This window comes from Mobula hypostoma, chromosome 9 (genome assembly GCF_963921235.1).
Source record: "Mobula hypostoma chromosome 9, sMobHyp1.1, whole genome shotgun sequence".
In the NCBI taxonomy this organism is placed as follows: Eukaryota; Metazoa; Chordata; class Chondrichthyes; order Myliobatiformes; family Myliobatidae; genus Mobula; species Mobula hypostoma.
This window is the reverse complement of record NC_086105.1, coordinates 121,154,269-121,171,478: the sequence shown is the minus strand read 5'-3', so window position 1 is coordinate 121,171,478 and position 17,210 is coordinate 121,154,269. Positions and strand designations below refer to the sequence as shown.

General features: G+C 38.1%; 1 protein-coding gene across 1 annotated transcript in view; it reads left to right on the top strand.

Moving 5' to 3' along the window:
- Positions 1 to 17,210, top strand: part of rgs11 (regulator of G protein signaling 11) — a 148,816-nt gene that overhangs the window by 125,187 nt on the left and 6,419 nt on the right. The window contains exons 15-18 of the mRNA XM_063059565.1: positions 660 to 798; positions 7,894 to 7,976; positions 9,903 to 10,017; positions 11,944 to 12,113. Coding sequence (XP_062915635.1) covers positions 660 to 798; positions 7,894 to 7,976; positions 9,903 to 10,017; positions 11,944 to 12,113 — 507 coding nt within the window. The remainder of the gene's footprint in view (positions 1 to 659; positions 799 to 7,893; positions 7,977 to 9,902; positions 10,018 to 11,943; positions 12,114 to 17,210) is intronic.

The following is a 17,210-nucleotide window of genomic DNA, read 5'->3' as shown; positions in this document are numbered from 1 at the left end:
TTAGGGAGCTTCATCCTTTTCATTTGACTGATCCATTTTGAAGCTGGTTGACCAGGGTTATGCTTGTAAAGTGAGCCAGTGTTTTTGCATGCTGCTGTCTAATTTGTATGGAGGGAGAATATTGTTAAATGGTGCATAGTTTAATCAGGATTGCTGTTTATATTCTGCCCGATACACCAGTTATGTATTAATCGACCCAAGCAACACAACCTGTTCAGATCCAGTGTGGTAAAGGTGCAGTATGGCAAACGCTATTAACACATTCTCCGGAGATAATGTCCAGGTATGAGCATACTGCTATACAATGACTTTGTCAGTAGAATATCTCAGTTGCACAAAGAAACAGGGGCATCATTATAAAAACGTAACATTTTGTTGACTCGGAATGACTGATTTTATAGAACATGGTTAGTTTAGCGCTGTCAGTCTTGGTGCTAACCAACAAGCTGGCAAGCTGTGAGCTGCAGCACAAAGGTTCAACACTTTTCCTGCCCTTTATGTGCTCCGCGATAAAGCAGTGAGGTCTATTGGCGAGGAGGTTTACTTCGGCAATCGTGATGCAAGTAGGTGCATTTTCTTAAAATGTAAATTAGCTCCGAACTTTTGGAATATTGATCTTCTGGTTGCCTGAATCATTGAATCAAGATTTTCATTTGCAGACAGTTTCTTGCAGCAGGTGCCAGTAAATGGGTGAATATTGACAGTAAAACAATGGAAAAAACACTTGATGGATTACAAATGCCTCATCGTTATATCTTTGAAGATGCGCAGATGCATATTTATATGCTAATGAAAAAGGTGAGTGGTCAGTGATCGTAAATAATAAAATCAGGACTGAAGCTAGAACTCAACATTTTCACATTTAATAAATCTATTTATTATATGATGTTGTCCCACTTAAAGCATTCATGATACACCTGAAACAGATGTGTTGTGAATATTAAGGGATGATACATAAGCAAGTAGAAGCAAGGGTTGTGGGTAGTGACCTTACATTAAGCTGAACAGTAACAGACTTGAGACAATGTAGAAGGACAACATTATACTTCGGATTAGTAATTGTCATGTAATTTCTTCCTTAAATTAAAAAAGGTACTTTTAAAAAATTTTTTGCACAGAAAGAACAATAGTTGGTCTTGGAGCTATAGAGCTATGCAGCCCGCACAGAAATGGGCCCATCTAGTCTGTGCTGAAATATTAATCTGCCTAGCCCCATCGACCTGCACCCAGCCCATAGTCCTCCCTCCGAGCCCTTTCATCCATGTACCTATCCAAATTTTTCTCAAATGTTGAAATCGAACCCACATCCACCACTTCTGCTGGCAGCTTGTTCAATACTCTCACCACTCTCTGAATGAAGAAGTTTCCCCTCATGTTCCCTTTAAACATTTCACTCTTGACCCTTAACCTCTAGTTCTAGTCTCACTCAACCTCAGTGGGGGGGAAACCTGCTTGCATTCACCATTTCTATACCCCTCAATTTTGTATGCCTCTATCAAAATCTCCCCTCATTCCCCAGTGCTCTAGGGAATAAAGTTTTAACCTATTCAAGTGTTCCCTATTATTCAGGGCATCAAGTCTCTGCATTCTTTCAATCTCATTGACATCTTCCCTGCAGGTAGATGACCAAAGGTGCACACAATGCTCCTAAATGGGCCTCACCAACGTCTTATACAACCTCAGCATAACATCCCAACTCCTGTACCCAATTCTTTGAGTTATGAAGGCCACGTACCAAAAGCTTTCATTACGGTCCTATCTGCCTGTGATGCCACTGTCAAGGAATTATGGATCTATATTCCTCAATCTCTCTGTTCTACTGCATTCCTCAGTGCCCTGCTTCTCGCTGTGTAAGATCTATCCTGACGTGTATCCCACAGTGCAACATCCCACACTTGTCTGCATTAAATTCCAGCTAACATTTTTCCCATTAGTCCAGATCCCACTGCAAGCTTTGAAAGTCTTTCTCGCTATCCACTACATCCCCGATCTTAGGGTCAGCTGCAGCTTTGCTGTTCCAGATTACCACATTATCATCCGGATCACTGATCTAGATGACAAACGACAGTGGACCCAACACTGATCCCTGGAGTACACCGCTTTTCACAGGCATCCAGTCGGCAAGCCAACAATTTACTACCGCTCTCTGACTCCTGTGAAGCCAATGTCTAATCCATTTTACTGCCTCACCTTGAATGCCAAGCAACTGAACCTTCTGAACCAACCTCCCATGTGGGACCTTGTCAGAGGCCGTGCGTAAGTCCATGTAGACAACACGCAGTCTTTTGATTTAGGTTAGTTTATTGTCCTATACACCAGGGTAAAATGAGATTCCTTGCTCACAGAGTAGAGTTTTCATTTATAATAACAAGCAAAACAACAAGTGCAAAACAGTAATTTTTTTATAAGCAGAATTAAATTTACAAATGACTACACACCAGTAACTAAATTTTGTGTAAAATCTGATATTTTATCTGCTTTCTGATTTTTGCTAGTAAAACATTTGTGTTTTTTTTTCTTTTGAACAATCATAGGCACAGATTTGAAATAGAAAACAGGAAAAAGTTTTACCCTAGAAAGGGGCACGAGACAGGGTTGTGCATGGTCACCGCTACTCTTCACATTATATCTGGACCCATTAGCTCAATACATCAGGCAAAATGAAGATATCAGGGGAATTACTATTAAAGGGACAGCATAAATTGGCCTGTTACGTGGATGACGTTTTGATCTATCTAGGGAAACCAACAAACTCTTTACCTAAATTGATGCAATCCTTTGAACAATATGACCAATTATCAGGATACAATATCAACATAGATAAAACCCAGCTACTTTCATATAACGCAAACAACAGGAATTCTGCAGATGCTGGAAATTCAAGCAACACACATCAAAGTTGCTGGTGAACGCAGCAGGCCAGGCAGCATCTGTAGGAAGAGGTGCAGTTGACGTTTCAGGCCGAGACCCTTCGTCAGGTCTCGGCCTGAAACATCGACTGTACCTCTTCCTACAGATGCTGCCTGGCCTGCTGCGTTCACCAGCAACTTTGATGTGTGTTACTTTCATATAACTATAGCCCACCAAGAGAAATTGAAAGTAGATATCCTTGGACATGGCAAACAGAGTCTGTCAAATATTTGGACATCATTATGCCAAAAGATTTGGCAAAATTATCAGAATGCAATTATCAGCCTCTATATATATATATATATATATATATATATAAATTAAGGAAGCTATAACAAGATGGAACCTAATTCGTTTTCTTGATCTCAGTTCAAGGATTGAATCTATTAAAGTGAATATACTGCCCAGACTACTATATCTCTTTCAGACTCTACCAATAGAGATTAACCAAAATCAATTCAATGAATGGAACAAGATGCTATCAAGATATATATAGCAAGGTAGAAGGCCCAGGGTTTGTCTCAAAATTTTTCAATTAGCCAAGGAAAAGGGGGGATGGGGCCCACCTTCTCTTAGAGATTATTATTTTTCAGCACAGTTGAGAGTTGTGATATGCTGGTGCAACCCATCATATACGCTGAATGGAAAAACATTGAGGAGAGGATACATTCCATCCCCATACAGGCAATTTTGGCTGATAACAACCTACAAAGTTACATAAATACTATTGATAACCCATGGGTGAAATGGACTCTTAAAATATGGAAAACTGTTATAAAAGAATATAAACTAGAGAGAGACGTTGCACTTCTTAAATGGTGTGCATATGACTTGGATTTTACGCCGAATAAACTGGATGCTACATTTAAGGACTGGACAGCTAAAGGAATAACAGCTATTTGCAATATAATGAAAGAAGGAACACTGTTCAGTTTTGAAATGCTCAACGAGAAACACTTATTAGAAAAACAAGACTTTTACAGGTATTTACAGAAGCAACAGTATGTTAGTAGGACAGTTAAAAATGTAACCAAGGCAAGTACATGTCTGATAGACCTATTTAGAAAAGCATATAATTCAGACAATGGTAGTAGAATCATCTCAAGCGTGTATAAGGGTTTGTCAAATCTTAAAACACATTTGACTTCATACACTAAAACAAAATGGGAGAAGGAAGGAGGGATAATAATATCTGAGATAGACTGGACAGTAATATGGGGGTATCAATGGAAGTGTACCAGTTCACAGAAATGGAGGGAGTTCAGGTGGAAAAACGTGATAAGATATTTTATTACACCCTCTCAGAAATCCCATTATGATAGTAACCTCCCTGTTTGCTGGAGAAATTGTGGAAATCAAAGTGCAAACCATTATCATATTTTCTGGGAATGCCCCGTTATCAAAGACTATTGGAGTGGGATACATAATGGTAAAAAGACCCTTACCAGGAAATGGTTGTCACAGGAGAGCCGAACTTTAAATGTATGGATGGAAATTACAATGGACATTTACAAAATGGAGAAGATAACAGCATCTGTTAATCGTAAGCTGGAACAATTTGATTCATACTGGGAAAAATGGTTTAACTACATAACACCTCATAGGCCTGATTTTATTCTCACAAGTGAATGAATATGTTGTAAAAAAAAAGTCACACCCTACTCTGTACGTAGTTTTCTTCCGATTGTTCTTTCTTTCCTCTCCTTTCTATAAGTGTATACCTCGGATAAATATTATGTGGAGATTTGTGACAAATATGATTATATGATATATATGTACAGTATCTGAAATACATCTTTTGGAAATGTTTGATGATGAACTTTGGTAAAAAAAAAATTACAAAAAAATAGAAAAAGAAAACAGGAAAATGCCAGGAACAGCATTTTCTGTAGAAAGAGAAGAGGTTAACATTTCAACACTTCACCAGAACTGGGAAACCAACAATAATGCTGAAATAAGAGATCTTAATTATTATTTATTATTTCTTGCCATCCTATAATTCCGCTCCTGGTGTTGAAGCATTATCACAACATCAGGGTGTCCCATGGAAGCACTAGAATTAAGCAATATTGGTGAATGTGTGCTGCACAGATGTTTGGGTGGTTCTATATATGCACCGCAATGGGGATTGCACTCGGTACTTCCCTGGCACTTACCTTAGTTAAAAGAAATACAAAGACTGTCAGGTGTGTCACATGGCAGCAAAGGGACCTGTCTGGACAGACTACAATGCCATTATTATCTATAACCTAAAGCACAAACAGATGGGACCAGCTAAGCACATTGAACACATCATCTCCTCTACCAGGTACTCTAGAGTTCGAAGTAAGTCTATTATCAAGGTATGTGTTACCCTGACGTTCGCTTTCTTTGTAGGCGTTCACAGTCGAACAAATAAATACAAAAGAATCATTGAAAGACTGCCAAAAAACAACGTGTAAAAGAAATCACACTGTGTAAATACAGAAAAAAAAATGAGTAAATAAATAATACTGAGAACGTGAGCTTTAGAGTCCTTGAAAGTGAGTCCAGAGGTTGTGGATTCAGTTCGGTGTTGAAGTGCAAGTGTGAAGATTTCTGTAGTGTCACCCAAAGGGATGGGGTGTCTGGGATATAGTGCAACAACCTTGTGTCGGGATCTTCCTGTGATCACAATGTTGACACTTCCCATGTAACAGTTTAGGCCTTCATTCACAACATTGACAAAGTGGTCTTAATCGTTGAATTTCCAGCCAGTCTGGGACTCCCCAGAAGTGAATAATGCAGACGAAAGATGAAGTACTGCAGCCCTTAGACAGGAGGGACAGTATGGTATGAAGGTGACTCCTGGAGATCCAGGCTTTCCTTAGAGTTTTGTTCTTGTTGGGGTTTGTAGGTCTTGGCATCATGCAAACATATAGCTGGGGGATGGGTTGTGGGTTAAGGACAATGATTGCCAACGGAGCAAATGGAAGATATAGTTGCATTCCCACAATAATGGATTTTGTGGATATAGTAAGATCTAGCTATTGTACTTTTTTTAGATACATATTGTTACTTTTACATCTTGAAAGTGCTTTCTATATGTACGATTTTAGCCTCCTACTCCCAGATCACCAGGACATTGGTGTATACCCCGTAAATTTACATCAATGCCTAGAATGAAATGCAGAATCCAGAAAGCATGTAATTTATGAGTTAGACAATGAAAATAAGGGCATAGATTAAAAAGATTTATTTAATCAGATTGACTGATAGAGCGGGGGCCAGTTGCCAGAAATGCCCTTGTGAATGGTGTCCAAGAAATTTCCTTGAAAGCCTCGGCAGCAGAACTTCAGTACTCCAGCCTTGGTTATAATTCTAGTGATTTGTTGTTATTTCTGTTCTGCATGAAACACATAGAACATATTGAATACATTTTGTCATGTGAATTACCCACCAACAGTAAAAATGGAAGTGGAGAAAATCTGACTGTCATATTAACAGAGACAAAAGGATTAATGAAACAGGGGTTCAAATGTAAAGTGTCACTGAAATAAAATGGAAAATGTGTTAGAAAGGAAGAGAAATATAGAAAAGATTGACATACTGTTGCATTCCTCCCTTTTCACTGGCTAGCTATGGTTTCAACTCTCCGGGTTGAAAATCATAATGTCTTAGTAAGCAGGTGGGGTTAAGTTCTATTAGAAGTTCAGCCTTGATCAAATGGCAGCGCAGACTTCATGGGCCGAACTTTGTAATTCTGCTGCTCTGTTTTGTGATCTTTTAATTACATAAGCAATGCACCAAAATTATCCCAAGGCTTTAGTCATAAATTACCTATTTTTTTCCTTAATAATCATTAAAATATCACAATTCTTTCAAAAGTAACTGAGTTTTCTCAATATATGTAACTAAGCATCTAGGAGAAGATGGGAGAATGGTGTTGAGGGAAAATAAATCAGTTTTGATTGATTAGTGAAGCAGACTCGATGGGCTGAACGGCCTAATTCTGCTGCTATGTCTTTTGGTCTTGTGTTATCTTAAATGCATAAGTAATACACCAGAGTTATCTCAAGACCTTAATCATGAATTATCTGGATTTTATCTTTTTCTTTTAAAAATGGTTAAACTATTGTAGTTCTTTCAAAAGTAACTTAGAATTTTCTCAAGACACATAACTAAACATCTTGACAGAATGTAAAGATAATAAAGGAATTGATGAGTATTGGTTGTTTGTTGTTTGCAGTTGGACAATATTTTCTCTCATAGCTGCAGAGTGGCTCCCCCTAATGTTACACGTTCCAGTGACTCTTATCCTGCTTTTCCAAAATATATTAACCATTTCCAATGTGAATATCAGCAGCAATAGATATGATGGCTTGGTATTACAGAACTTCAGTCAAGACTTCATACAGATTTATAGTGGTTAATTTTAAGTAATTTTTACAGGAATGTACGACTTCATTTATCCAACGATCTGAAGCTGATTTAGTTTAATCAAAGTCATCCGAGTGCACTATGAAAGGTGGTTTCGTGCTGATAAACTTGCCACCAAATACCGAATGAATGACCAGTGACAATTTTTTTTGTAATATTTACTGAAAACTTGAGTTTTAGCTGAGGGGTGGGCAAGTTTGGCTGGCATTTGAATGTCAGTAACAAACCTGCACATATTCCTGTGCATGTTCAGGCACAAAATTCCACCTGGAAGTGTGCAAAGCCCACGACACAATCGAGTATTGTTAGCTGACATAGGTCAAACCTAGAGTGCTCTTTGACTGCTAGTAAATGCAGCCTCAGTTACACTTGGGTCAGTCAAGGTCATCCTTGAAAGCCATTTCCTTTTAGTATAGTTAAGAGAATTTAGCAGTTATAATCTCCAAAATGGGGATAATCATCCATTAAAAATAAATTGAAAGCAAAGATGTGTGTGTGGCGCAGAGGATAAATGTGCAGTCACACAGTACTGGTTGAAGCTACAAATTGTACCAATATGATTTTTTGTTGATATTGCTCCTGCAGGATTCTTATCCAAGATACCTAAAATCACAGATGTACAAGAGTTTACTAGAAACCTCCATTGTACCTCAGGAATCCAAGAAAAGGTGTGTTATGAACTACTTTAAGTGACAAGTGTTTGGGTGAAAGGCTGACCTGTAAACAGGTACACGTGGTAACTATTTTTGGTTTGCTTCAGCTATTCATCAGAATAACTATCATTATTTTATTAAGTTTAAACTACTTTGCCAGAATCAAAATCACTACCAGACTATTTTAAATTAAATGCATGCGTGTGAAAGTAAATGTCCAAGCCGAGCTTGTCCCACCTGCCTACATTTGGCCTTTAGCCCCTAAACCTCTCGTCTCTACGTACGTACTTAAATGGCTTTTAAATGTTGTTAATGTAGCTGTCTCTTGCTTAAACCTATGTCATAGCTTTTACCAGCAACCCCCCCCCCATGGGGAAAACAAGTATATGCTGTCATCTTGTTTATGCCCCTTATGTACCTCATCAGGTCACCCACCCAATCTCCTATATTTCAGGGAATAAAATCCTAGTCTGTGAAACCTCTAATTGTAACTCCACTCCCCCATCTAGTTAACATCCTGGTAAATCTTTCTTTCTAATGTAGTTACTTCTTTCCTCAACAGAGTGACCAAAATTGTATACAAGTCTCCAAGTGCGGCCTCACTGATGTCTTGCATAACTGCAGCATAACTTCCTAACTCCTGCATTTAGTCCCCTGACTGAAGAAAGTCAGGGTGCCAAACCCCTGTTTCACAACCTATGACACCACTTTCAGCAAACGGTTGGTAGGACTAATCAAAATAGGACATTCATGGTAAATGGAAGGGCATTGAAGAATGCAGTAGAACAGAGGGATCTAGGAATAATGGTGTTATAATAGTTCCCTGAAGGTGGAATCTCATGTGGATAGGGTGGTGAAGAAAGCTTTTGGTTTGCTGGCCTTCATAAATCAGAGCATTGAGTATAGGAGTTGGCATCTAATGTTGAAATTGTACAAGGCATTGGTGAGGCCAAATTTGGAGTATTGTGTACAGTTTTGGTCACCAAAGTATAGGAAAGATGTCAACAAAATAGAGAGAGTACAGAGAAGATTTGCTAGAATGTTACCTGGGTTTCATCTTCTAAGTTACAGAGAAAGGTTGAACAAGTTAGATCTTTATTCTTTGGAGTGTAGAAGGTTGAGGGGGGACTTGATGGAGGTATTTAAAGTTATGTGGGGGATAGATAAAGTTGACGTGGATAGGCTTTTCCCATTGACAGTGGGGGAGATTCAAACAAGAGGACATGAGTTGAGAGTTAAAGGGCAAAAGTTTAGGGGTAACATGAGGGGGAACTTCTTTACTCAGAGAGTGGTAGCTGTGTGGAACGAGCTTCCAGCAGAAGTGGTTGAGGCAGGTTCAATGCTGTCATTTAAAGTAAAATTGGACAGCTATATGGACAGGAAAGGAATGGAGGGTTATGGGCTGAGTGCAGGTCGGTGAGACTAGTTGAGAGTAAGACTTTGGCATGGACTAGAAGGGCCGAGATGGCCTGTTTCCGTGCTGTAGTTGTTATATGGTACCCTTGCAATCCTAGGTTCCTGTGTTCCACAACTCCTCCAAGGGCCCTAGCGTTGTAAGTGTTACTCTAACTTGATCTCCCAAAGTATGATACCTCACGTTTACCTGGATTGAAAGTCATTTGCCAATCCTCGGTCCACATTCCTAACTGCTCAAGAACACCCTCTCCCTTGTAATTTTTCAAACACTGTATATTTTCCATGGTAAAATCTTTCTCTCAGTTTCAGCTTTACAATTAAATCAGTAGAATTGGGAAAGATGGGATTGCATGTATTACTTTACTCTTAGTTTTAAAATTATAATGAATCCAGAATCTTCAGTGGCCTTTTTTCAATTATTGATATCCAGTAACAAAATTAAACAATATTTTCAATGTTTCGACTCGCAGTACAGTTTTTTTTTCTAAATGAGAAAAGGTAATGTTTGTATCTGTGTTTTTCTAGTGTGTTTCCATTCACAAAGTGGCATCGGCAACCCAACCAAAACCCTTCACAAACTCCACGGCCTAAGCTGTCTGATGGAAAAGACAAGGCTGCAGCATCAGGAACAGTTTCTCAGGTTCAAAACTAATCACCGTACAGTATTCATTTTCCTTCAGCCAATCATGCATATTCATTTGCTAATGTTTTCCCATATATTCCACAGGATTATGTTTATACATTGAAATATTTTATTGTTGATCTTATTGCACAGTATTGGGCATTCAGGTTTTCTTTCAAGTAATTGTAAATTGTTGAAAACCAACTGAATAAAACACAAGATAGAAAATGCTGCATTCAGCAGTCAGGTAGATTCTGTGAGGGGAAAAAAAACTGAACATTTCCTGGATTTGAAAATTGAACTGTTTCTCTTTACACAGATAATGCCTAGTCAGCTGAGCGTTTCCAGTATATTCTGTTTTTATTTTAAATTTCCAGCATTGGCGATCATTGATTTTCATAGAGACTTAAAATCATTTGCTGCTTTCAAAACGTAATGGGTGAAATGTGTATTAAAATGGCCCTCAAACAGACTTTCATTTGACCTTTTGATAACAGCATACTACCAGCAGATTATTTAAGCCTTTGTTAATGTTCCAGGCCTCAGTTTGACCGGAAAGAAAAGTACAACATTGGCTTCCCCTTAATGGGCGGCAACACTGAAGGAGTGACACTTGTCATTTATTGCTGATACAGCTCATGCACTTTTCCATAAAACCTACTTCTTCAGTATTTTTAATTCAGTTAATCTATCCTAATTAATGAAATGTGACAGTGTAAATATATACAAAAATAAAGTGAAGAAGAATAGGATTATGATACAAGGCATAAAAAGCTTAGGACAAAATTATTAACTTCCAATTTTTAAAATAATGACAATAATTACACTCTTAACTAAAGGAAACTACAAACTTAGGTTTAATTTTCATTCCCAGAAAAACTGTTTGTCAGTAATTAAGATCCATCATACCTTTTATAGTAACTTTTTAATGTACTAGTTGTAACAATCTGGTATTTTTATGGAAAGCTAATGGATATGTACAGTAAGGTTTGGATCTTACTTGCATTTCAATGCTGACTGTATTGATGAAATCCTGATCCAAAAGCAGAGAAATAGCATGTTTTGTTATTTCCATATTTAACTGTACATGTGTGGATTGTGAACTCTGCTTTCAAATTTACTTAAATACTAATTTCAAATTATTCGAAGTGTAAAATCAAGACCAGTAAGATCTCCAGGAGGATGCATCATGTGTTACTGAAGTGAGAAGATTCAGTTCAGTCTTTTTTTCACCTCCACTGTTGAGAAAAGCACTCTGCGTGGCCAGACAACTAGTGATGAGCATGTCAATCAGTCAGAATAGCTCCTATTTCCAAGTTAGGTCTTAGACTATCTATTTCTTAGTTAAGTTGTGCTCAATAAGAGGAAAAAGAATAAGATGAAGTACACAATTTTGGTTCATCTTAAATGTTGTGCAGACAATATTAGAGGAAATTGCTGTGGTGTCCTTAATTAACTAACAGCCTAATAGCTCAGACTGGAAAGCCCAACCCTATTCATTTCTTTATAAATTATTGATGTTCACACAACTAGACAATTTACAATCTATTTTGTCTGCTATTCATCTTACTGCAATATGTTATGGATATTAATGTAATGAAACCTATGTTACCCCTACATTTTAAGTTCATTGTGCTGTCACAGTATTAATCCACATACAAAATGCTTATTCAAATAAATATAATTCATTACATCTTTGTGTTTTTCTCATTTGTAAATGGACATTTTCTGCCAATATAACACTTACACTGTAGAACTCATGAGTCTCAAGTTTTATTAGTCTTTCTCCAAAGATAGTATTTTAATTATAGCAGGACTTAAGCAGGCAAACAATAAAATGATTATTTAGTCCAGTGTGTACGATTCAGTAAGTTCTCTATTTATAATAATTTCCTGTTACGTTGCTGTACCTCAAAATACTTCTCCTTTCTTTTATCCCTACAGCTATGCCGATTTTCCCACCCTTTGGCAAACCTAGGAGTGTTTACTGGAACAAATATCCCAGATTATTCCAAGGATGAACCTTCCTGGTCCCATTCCAGCCTTCCCTCAGTTTGTCCTGGAACCCTTCCAGCTGCAACTTCCCCTTCCTCTAGCTCCATGGACCCTAAGAGGTTCTCTGTTTGTTCCTCATTTCTATTATCAGCATGTAATAAGGGTATTATTATAGTGTTTAGTTTATTCTAAACTTGAAAATTCCTTCATTAGTTAATGCAAGATTAGCACAGTGGCATTTCAAAGATCACATGAAGTAAGTCAATTTTTTTAAGAATATGTTCACTTTTTTTAAAAAACTGGTACAGTATGTTAAAAATACTGTATGTATGCCAAAAATGGTCAAAGAAACAGGCAAGTTACACCGGTGATCAATTTACCCGTAACAAAAACATGTAAATGGTGATCCCAGGTATTTTATACTGGTAACAATTTCTACTTATTCACTGGCTTTGTAAGTTGTTGGTCAAGGTAAGGGAAGCATTCAGTCTTGGACATTTACAAGTACCAGTTGGTGGTTAAAATCACTACCTCACATTTGATTTACACTGACACCAAATTTGCTGAAGTGTAAGGAGTTGTTGGATTATATTCAAACACACACGTTGCTAGAGACCAGAAATGAAATATTTCCTCTAGGAAATTTCAAAGTACATTGCTACAGGTTGCCATTAAATATATTGAGTAAAATGCCTGGGCAATGCGTGAAGACTGCAGCTTGAATGATCCAAACAGTATGCAGTTTATCTGGCAACTTCCTTCCTGATTTGTGAAACAGATTGCTTCATATCCTTCCAAAACACTGCTTAATTGGGCAATGAAATCTTTGCTTGTGATGCTTTGCACATTTTTGGTTGCATACATTGATGTGTTTTTCATATCTATTTATTCTGCCAATAAGATCTAAAGTGAGAAAAAAAGAACCAGCTAAGATACCAAAAATTTGAGTATCTAGTTAAGAAATTCATCGGCTATTATGGTCCCCAATCTAGCAGAAGACGGCATGGGTTCTTTAGATTTGCCCCTGTATGAGCTTCTTCATAGGTTATCGCTGTTACTAGATCATGTTGGAATCAAGCTCTCTATAGACCATCATGGACCTATGAGAATAGGGAAAGCAGTATTAAATATCTCATTACCCAATCAAAAAGAATTGTTAACAGTGCAAAGTCAAAGCCAGTAGTGTAGGTTAGTCTATTCAGTTCATAAGGAAAGCTGGAGTGATAGTGTAAGCTTAATTTTTAGTGAAAGCATTGTTTAGCAATAAATAAGAATTTTCTCACATTTCAGTGAGAAGATGAACATTGGAATGCTGTTGTATATGGCTAGGAGTTAAATTTGTATTCTAACTTGCCTTTTCTATAGTTGTGATTGGTTAAACAACTAGGAACATTTTATGCCACTTCTAACAAAAATCATGAGAACTGGTTTTGTATTCAAATTGAATATAGAGAATAAATTCAAAGCATGGGTGGATTTTTGGCTGACTTAGAGCACAGAGCAGGACCTGAGGCTGTATATACAGCCAGGATCTAGCGGAGTTTGTTAGAGAAATGGGGTTGTAGCAAAGGACTGAGCCTGCTGTTGGGAGTTGCTGCCGAGCAGGAAAGGGGGTGGATATGGCAGGAGTTGACGGAGGTAGCGGGCAAGTGATGGTATTGGATGATAGGAGTTGTATGGAGGAAGGTGAATGGCAGATTTCTGGGAAAGGAAGGTTAAGTGGCAGATCGAGGATTGTAGTGGCTTATTGTCCAAAGATGAAGGCAGTAGACAGGCTCTAAGTAAAAGTAAGGAAGAGTTTAAAGTTCTGTTAAGTTTCTTCTGTCAATCCAATCAGATTAAGGATTTGGAAAAATAATTAGGATCTTGTAAGTGCAAAACCTTTAAGAGATGGTACAGTCTTAGTGTTTTGTAAAGATAGTAAGCAACGTGAGAAAACTGTGGAGTTAAAAGCTGTGGGAGAAAGGAAAGTAGCACCAAGGAATTATATTGAATGACAGTGACTTTGCAGAGTATCCTCTAAAATGCCTCTCAAGGTTTCTATGAACAAAGTTTAGTTGAGGGAAAGTTGTGGATGCTAAATATTAAAAAAGAATTTGTGTTGGAGGAAGAAAAGATGGCTTATCGGTGTTGATTAAATTTGATGCAAAAATGGTGCTGGATAGACTTAATTTAGGTTATATGAGTTATATGGATCGAGGCTATGTGCCGCCCTCCCTGAGGTGTTTTCAGCGCCAGGAGTTTGTGTAGCAGCTGTGTATAAGGGTAAAAAGCAGTGTGGTAGATGTGGTGGAGAGCATGATTATGACAATTGTTGAGAATTGCTGAAGAAGTAGCAACTGTGGAGAAGAATAAAGCTCTGCTAATATAGGGTGTCCTGGATGTAAGAAAGCTGTGGAAGTGCAGTCAGGTGGAAATGGGAATGTCATATGCAGAGGTCCTGCAGAAAGTACAGAGGACAGTATCAACATGACCTATTAATATCCAGAATACAGATAAACTCAAGTCATTGTGTAAAGTGCATGATTGTGTAACAAAGGAGTTGTTGATTGTTGATAAACTAAAGTTTGTCACTTCTTAGCCAAGGTGGTAAATTGTACAGCACAAACAAAAGTAGGACAGAAGAAATTAAAATTATATTACGAACTGCAACTCTAGAAGTTATAAACTCTGCTTTACAAGGATAAGTAAATAATTTTCAGACTTCAAAAGAGAGTTGTTAATGGTTTTTTTAAATCTTACAATGGAATGCTAGAAGTTTGTTAACTAATTTATTGAAGATTTACCAAATAAACCTGATGTTATAAGTGTAGAGAAAAACGGGTTGAAATCTTGTCGAAGTTTACAGTACAAGCTTATGTTGCTATAAGATACAGTCAGAAAATGGGAGGAGGAGCAGTGGCTAATTTCTATTGAAATGGGATAGTACATAGAGTTGTGGAAATTATAGTTTATTTCTCAATTGTGGTTGAAATTTGGGGAAAGAATAGTAAAGTACAGATAATTTTTTATAACCTTTGTGGAAGTTTTACACCTGATATCTTGGAAAGTGTGTGTGGAAATGGAAAATATAAAGTCATATGGTGTGGAGATTTCAACGCTCATAGTACTAATGTGGGGTTGTCGTGACACAAATGTGAATGTGATGATGGTGGAAGACTTTCTGGAAGAAAAGTGTTTTATGTGCTTCAGTGATGGTAGGAGTACAAGGATAAATCTGTTCAATAACACTGTTTCTACTATAGACCTTATGCTGGTATTTGAAGATAGAGCAAGTGTGTGTAATTGGGAAGTGTATAATGATACAAAATTTGGGATGATCATTTTCCCATTATCTGTACAATGGGAATATATGTGAATCAGAGGAAAGGTTCCCGGATCTCCAGATGGAATTTTAAAAGGGTAATTTGGGATGTACATATCTGAAAACTTGTATGAAGGTAGATGTCCTGATCATTTGGTTTTGGAGGATATCAAGTTGAGTCCAGATGAAGTTGAGTCCAAGTACTAAAGACTTGGCTTGAGTGCTCACTGAGATCTTTAACCTCTCACTTTGGCAGTCTGAGGTACTCAACTGCTTCTAGCAGGTTTCAATCATATTGGTACCTAAGATGAATGTCGTAAAATGCCTCAATGACTATCATACAGTAGTTCTAACATCTACAGTGATGAAGTGTTTTGAGAGGTTGGTGATGAAACATCAACTCCTGCCTGAGAACTGGCTCGGATCTGCTCTGATTTGCCTACAGGCGCAACAGACCGCAACAGATGCCATTTCATTGACTCTTCACTCAGTCCTGGAATATTGGACAACAAAGATGCATAAAGCTCGTCATTCAATATATCATCCACTCAAAACTAATCAATAAGTGTCAAGACCTTGGCCTTAATACTTCCTTGTGCAATTGGATCCTCGATTTCCTCACTTGCAGACCCCAGTCAGTTCGGGTTGGCAACAACATCTCCTCCATGATCTCCATCAGCACAGGTGTACCAAAAGACAATGTGCTTAAGCCCCTAGCTCTACTCAGTTTACACTTATGACTGTGTGGCTTAGAAGTTTGCAACGATTCAGCATGACATCTAATACTTTGACAAACTTCTACAGATGTGTGATGGAGATTATATTGACTGGGTGTATCACAGCCTGGCATGGAAACACCAATGCCCTTGAACAGAAAGTCCTGCAAAAAGTAGAAAATATGGCCCAGTGCATCATGGGTAAAGCCTTCCCCACCATTTTGAGCACATCTACATGGAGCATTGTCACAGGAAAGCAGCAAGCATCATCAGAGAGCCCCATCACTAGGTTATGACCTCTTTTCTATGCTGCCATCAGGATGAAGGTACAGGAGCCTCAGGACTCACACCACTGGGTTCAGAAACAGTTACTACCCCTCAACCATCTGGCCCTTGAGCCAAAAAGGATGACTTCACTGGCCCCATCACTGACTGATTTCACAAAAAATGGATTCACTTTCAAGGACTTTTCATCTATCTCATATTCATGATATTTTTTATCATTGTTATTTTTCCGTTTTCTTTTTGCATTTGCACAGTTTGCTGTCTTTTGCACACTGGATCTCCGGCCTGCTTGTTGTGCTCTTCCATTGATTCTGTTATGACCATTGGGTTTATTGAGGATGACCGCAAGAATATTAAAGAGGATACCAAAAGCTTCTTCAAATACATAAAGTTTAAAGGAGAGGTGAGAATGGATATCAGCCTGCTGGAAATTGGTGCTGGAGAGGAAGTATTAGGGGACAATGAAATGGCAGACAAACTGAAAAAGTATTTTCCAACAGCGTTCTCTGTGGAAGACACTAGCAGTATAGTGGAAGCTCCAGATGTCAGGGTCATGACGTGTGTGAAGTTACCATTACTAGGAAAAAGGTTCTTGGGAAATTGAAAGGTCTGGAGGTAGGTAAGTCACCTGGACCAGATGTTGTACACCACAGGGTTCTGGAAGAGGTGGCTGAGAGATTGCGGAGGCATTAGTAATTATGTTTCAAGAAACACTAAATTCTGAAATGATTCTAGAAGACTGGAAAATTGCAAATGTCACTCCGCTCTTCAAGAAGGGAGACAGGCAGAAGAAAGGATACTATAGGCCAGTCAGCCTGACCTCTGTTTGTAAGGATTTTGGAGTCAATTATTAAGAATGTCTCAGGGTACTTGGAGCCACGTGATAAAATAGGCTGTAGTCAGCATGGTTT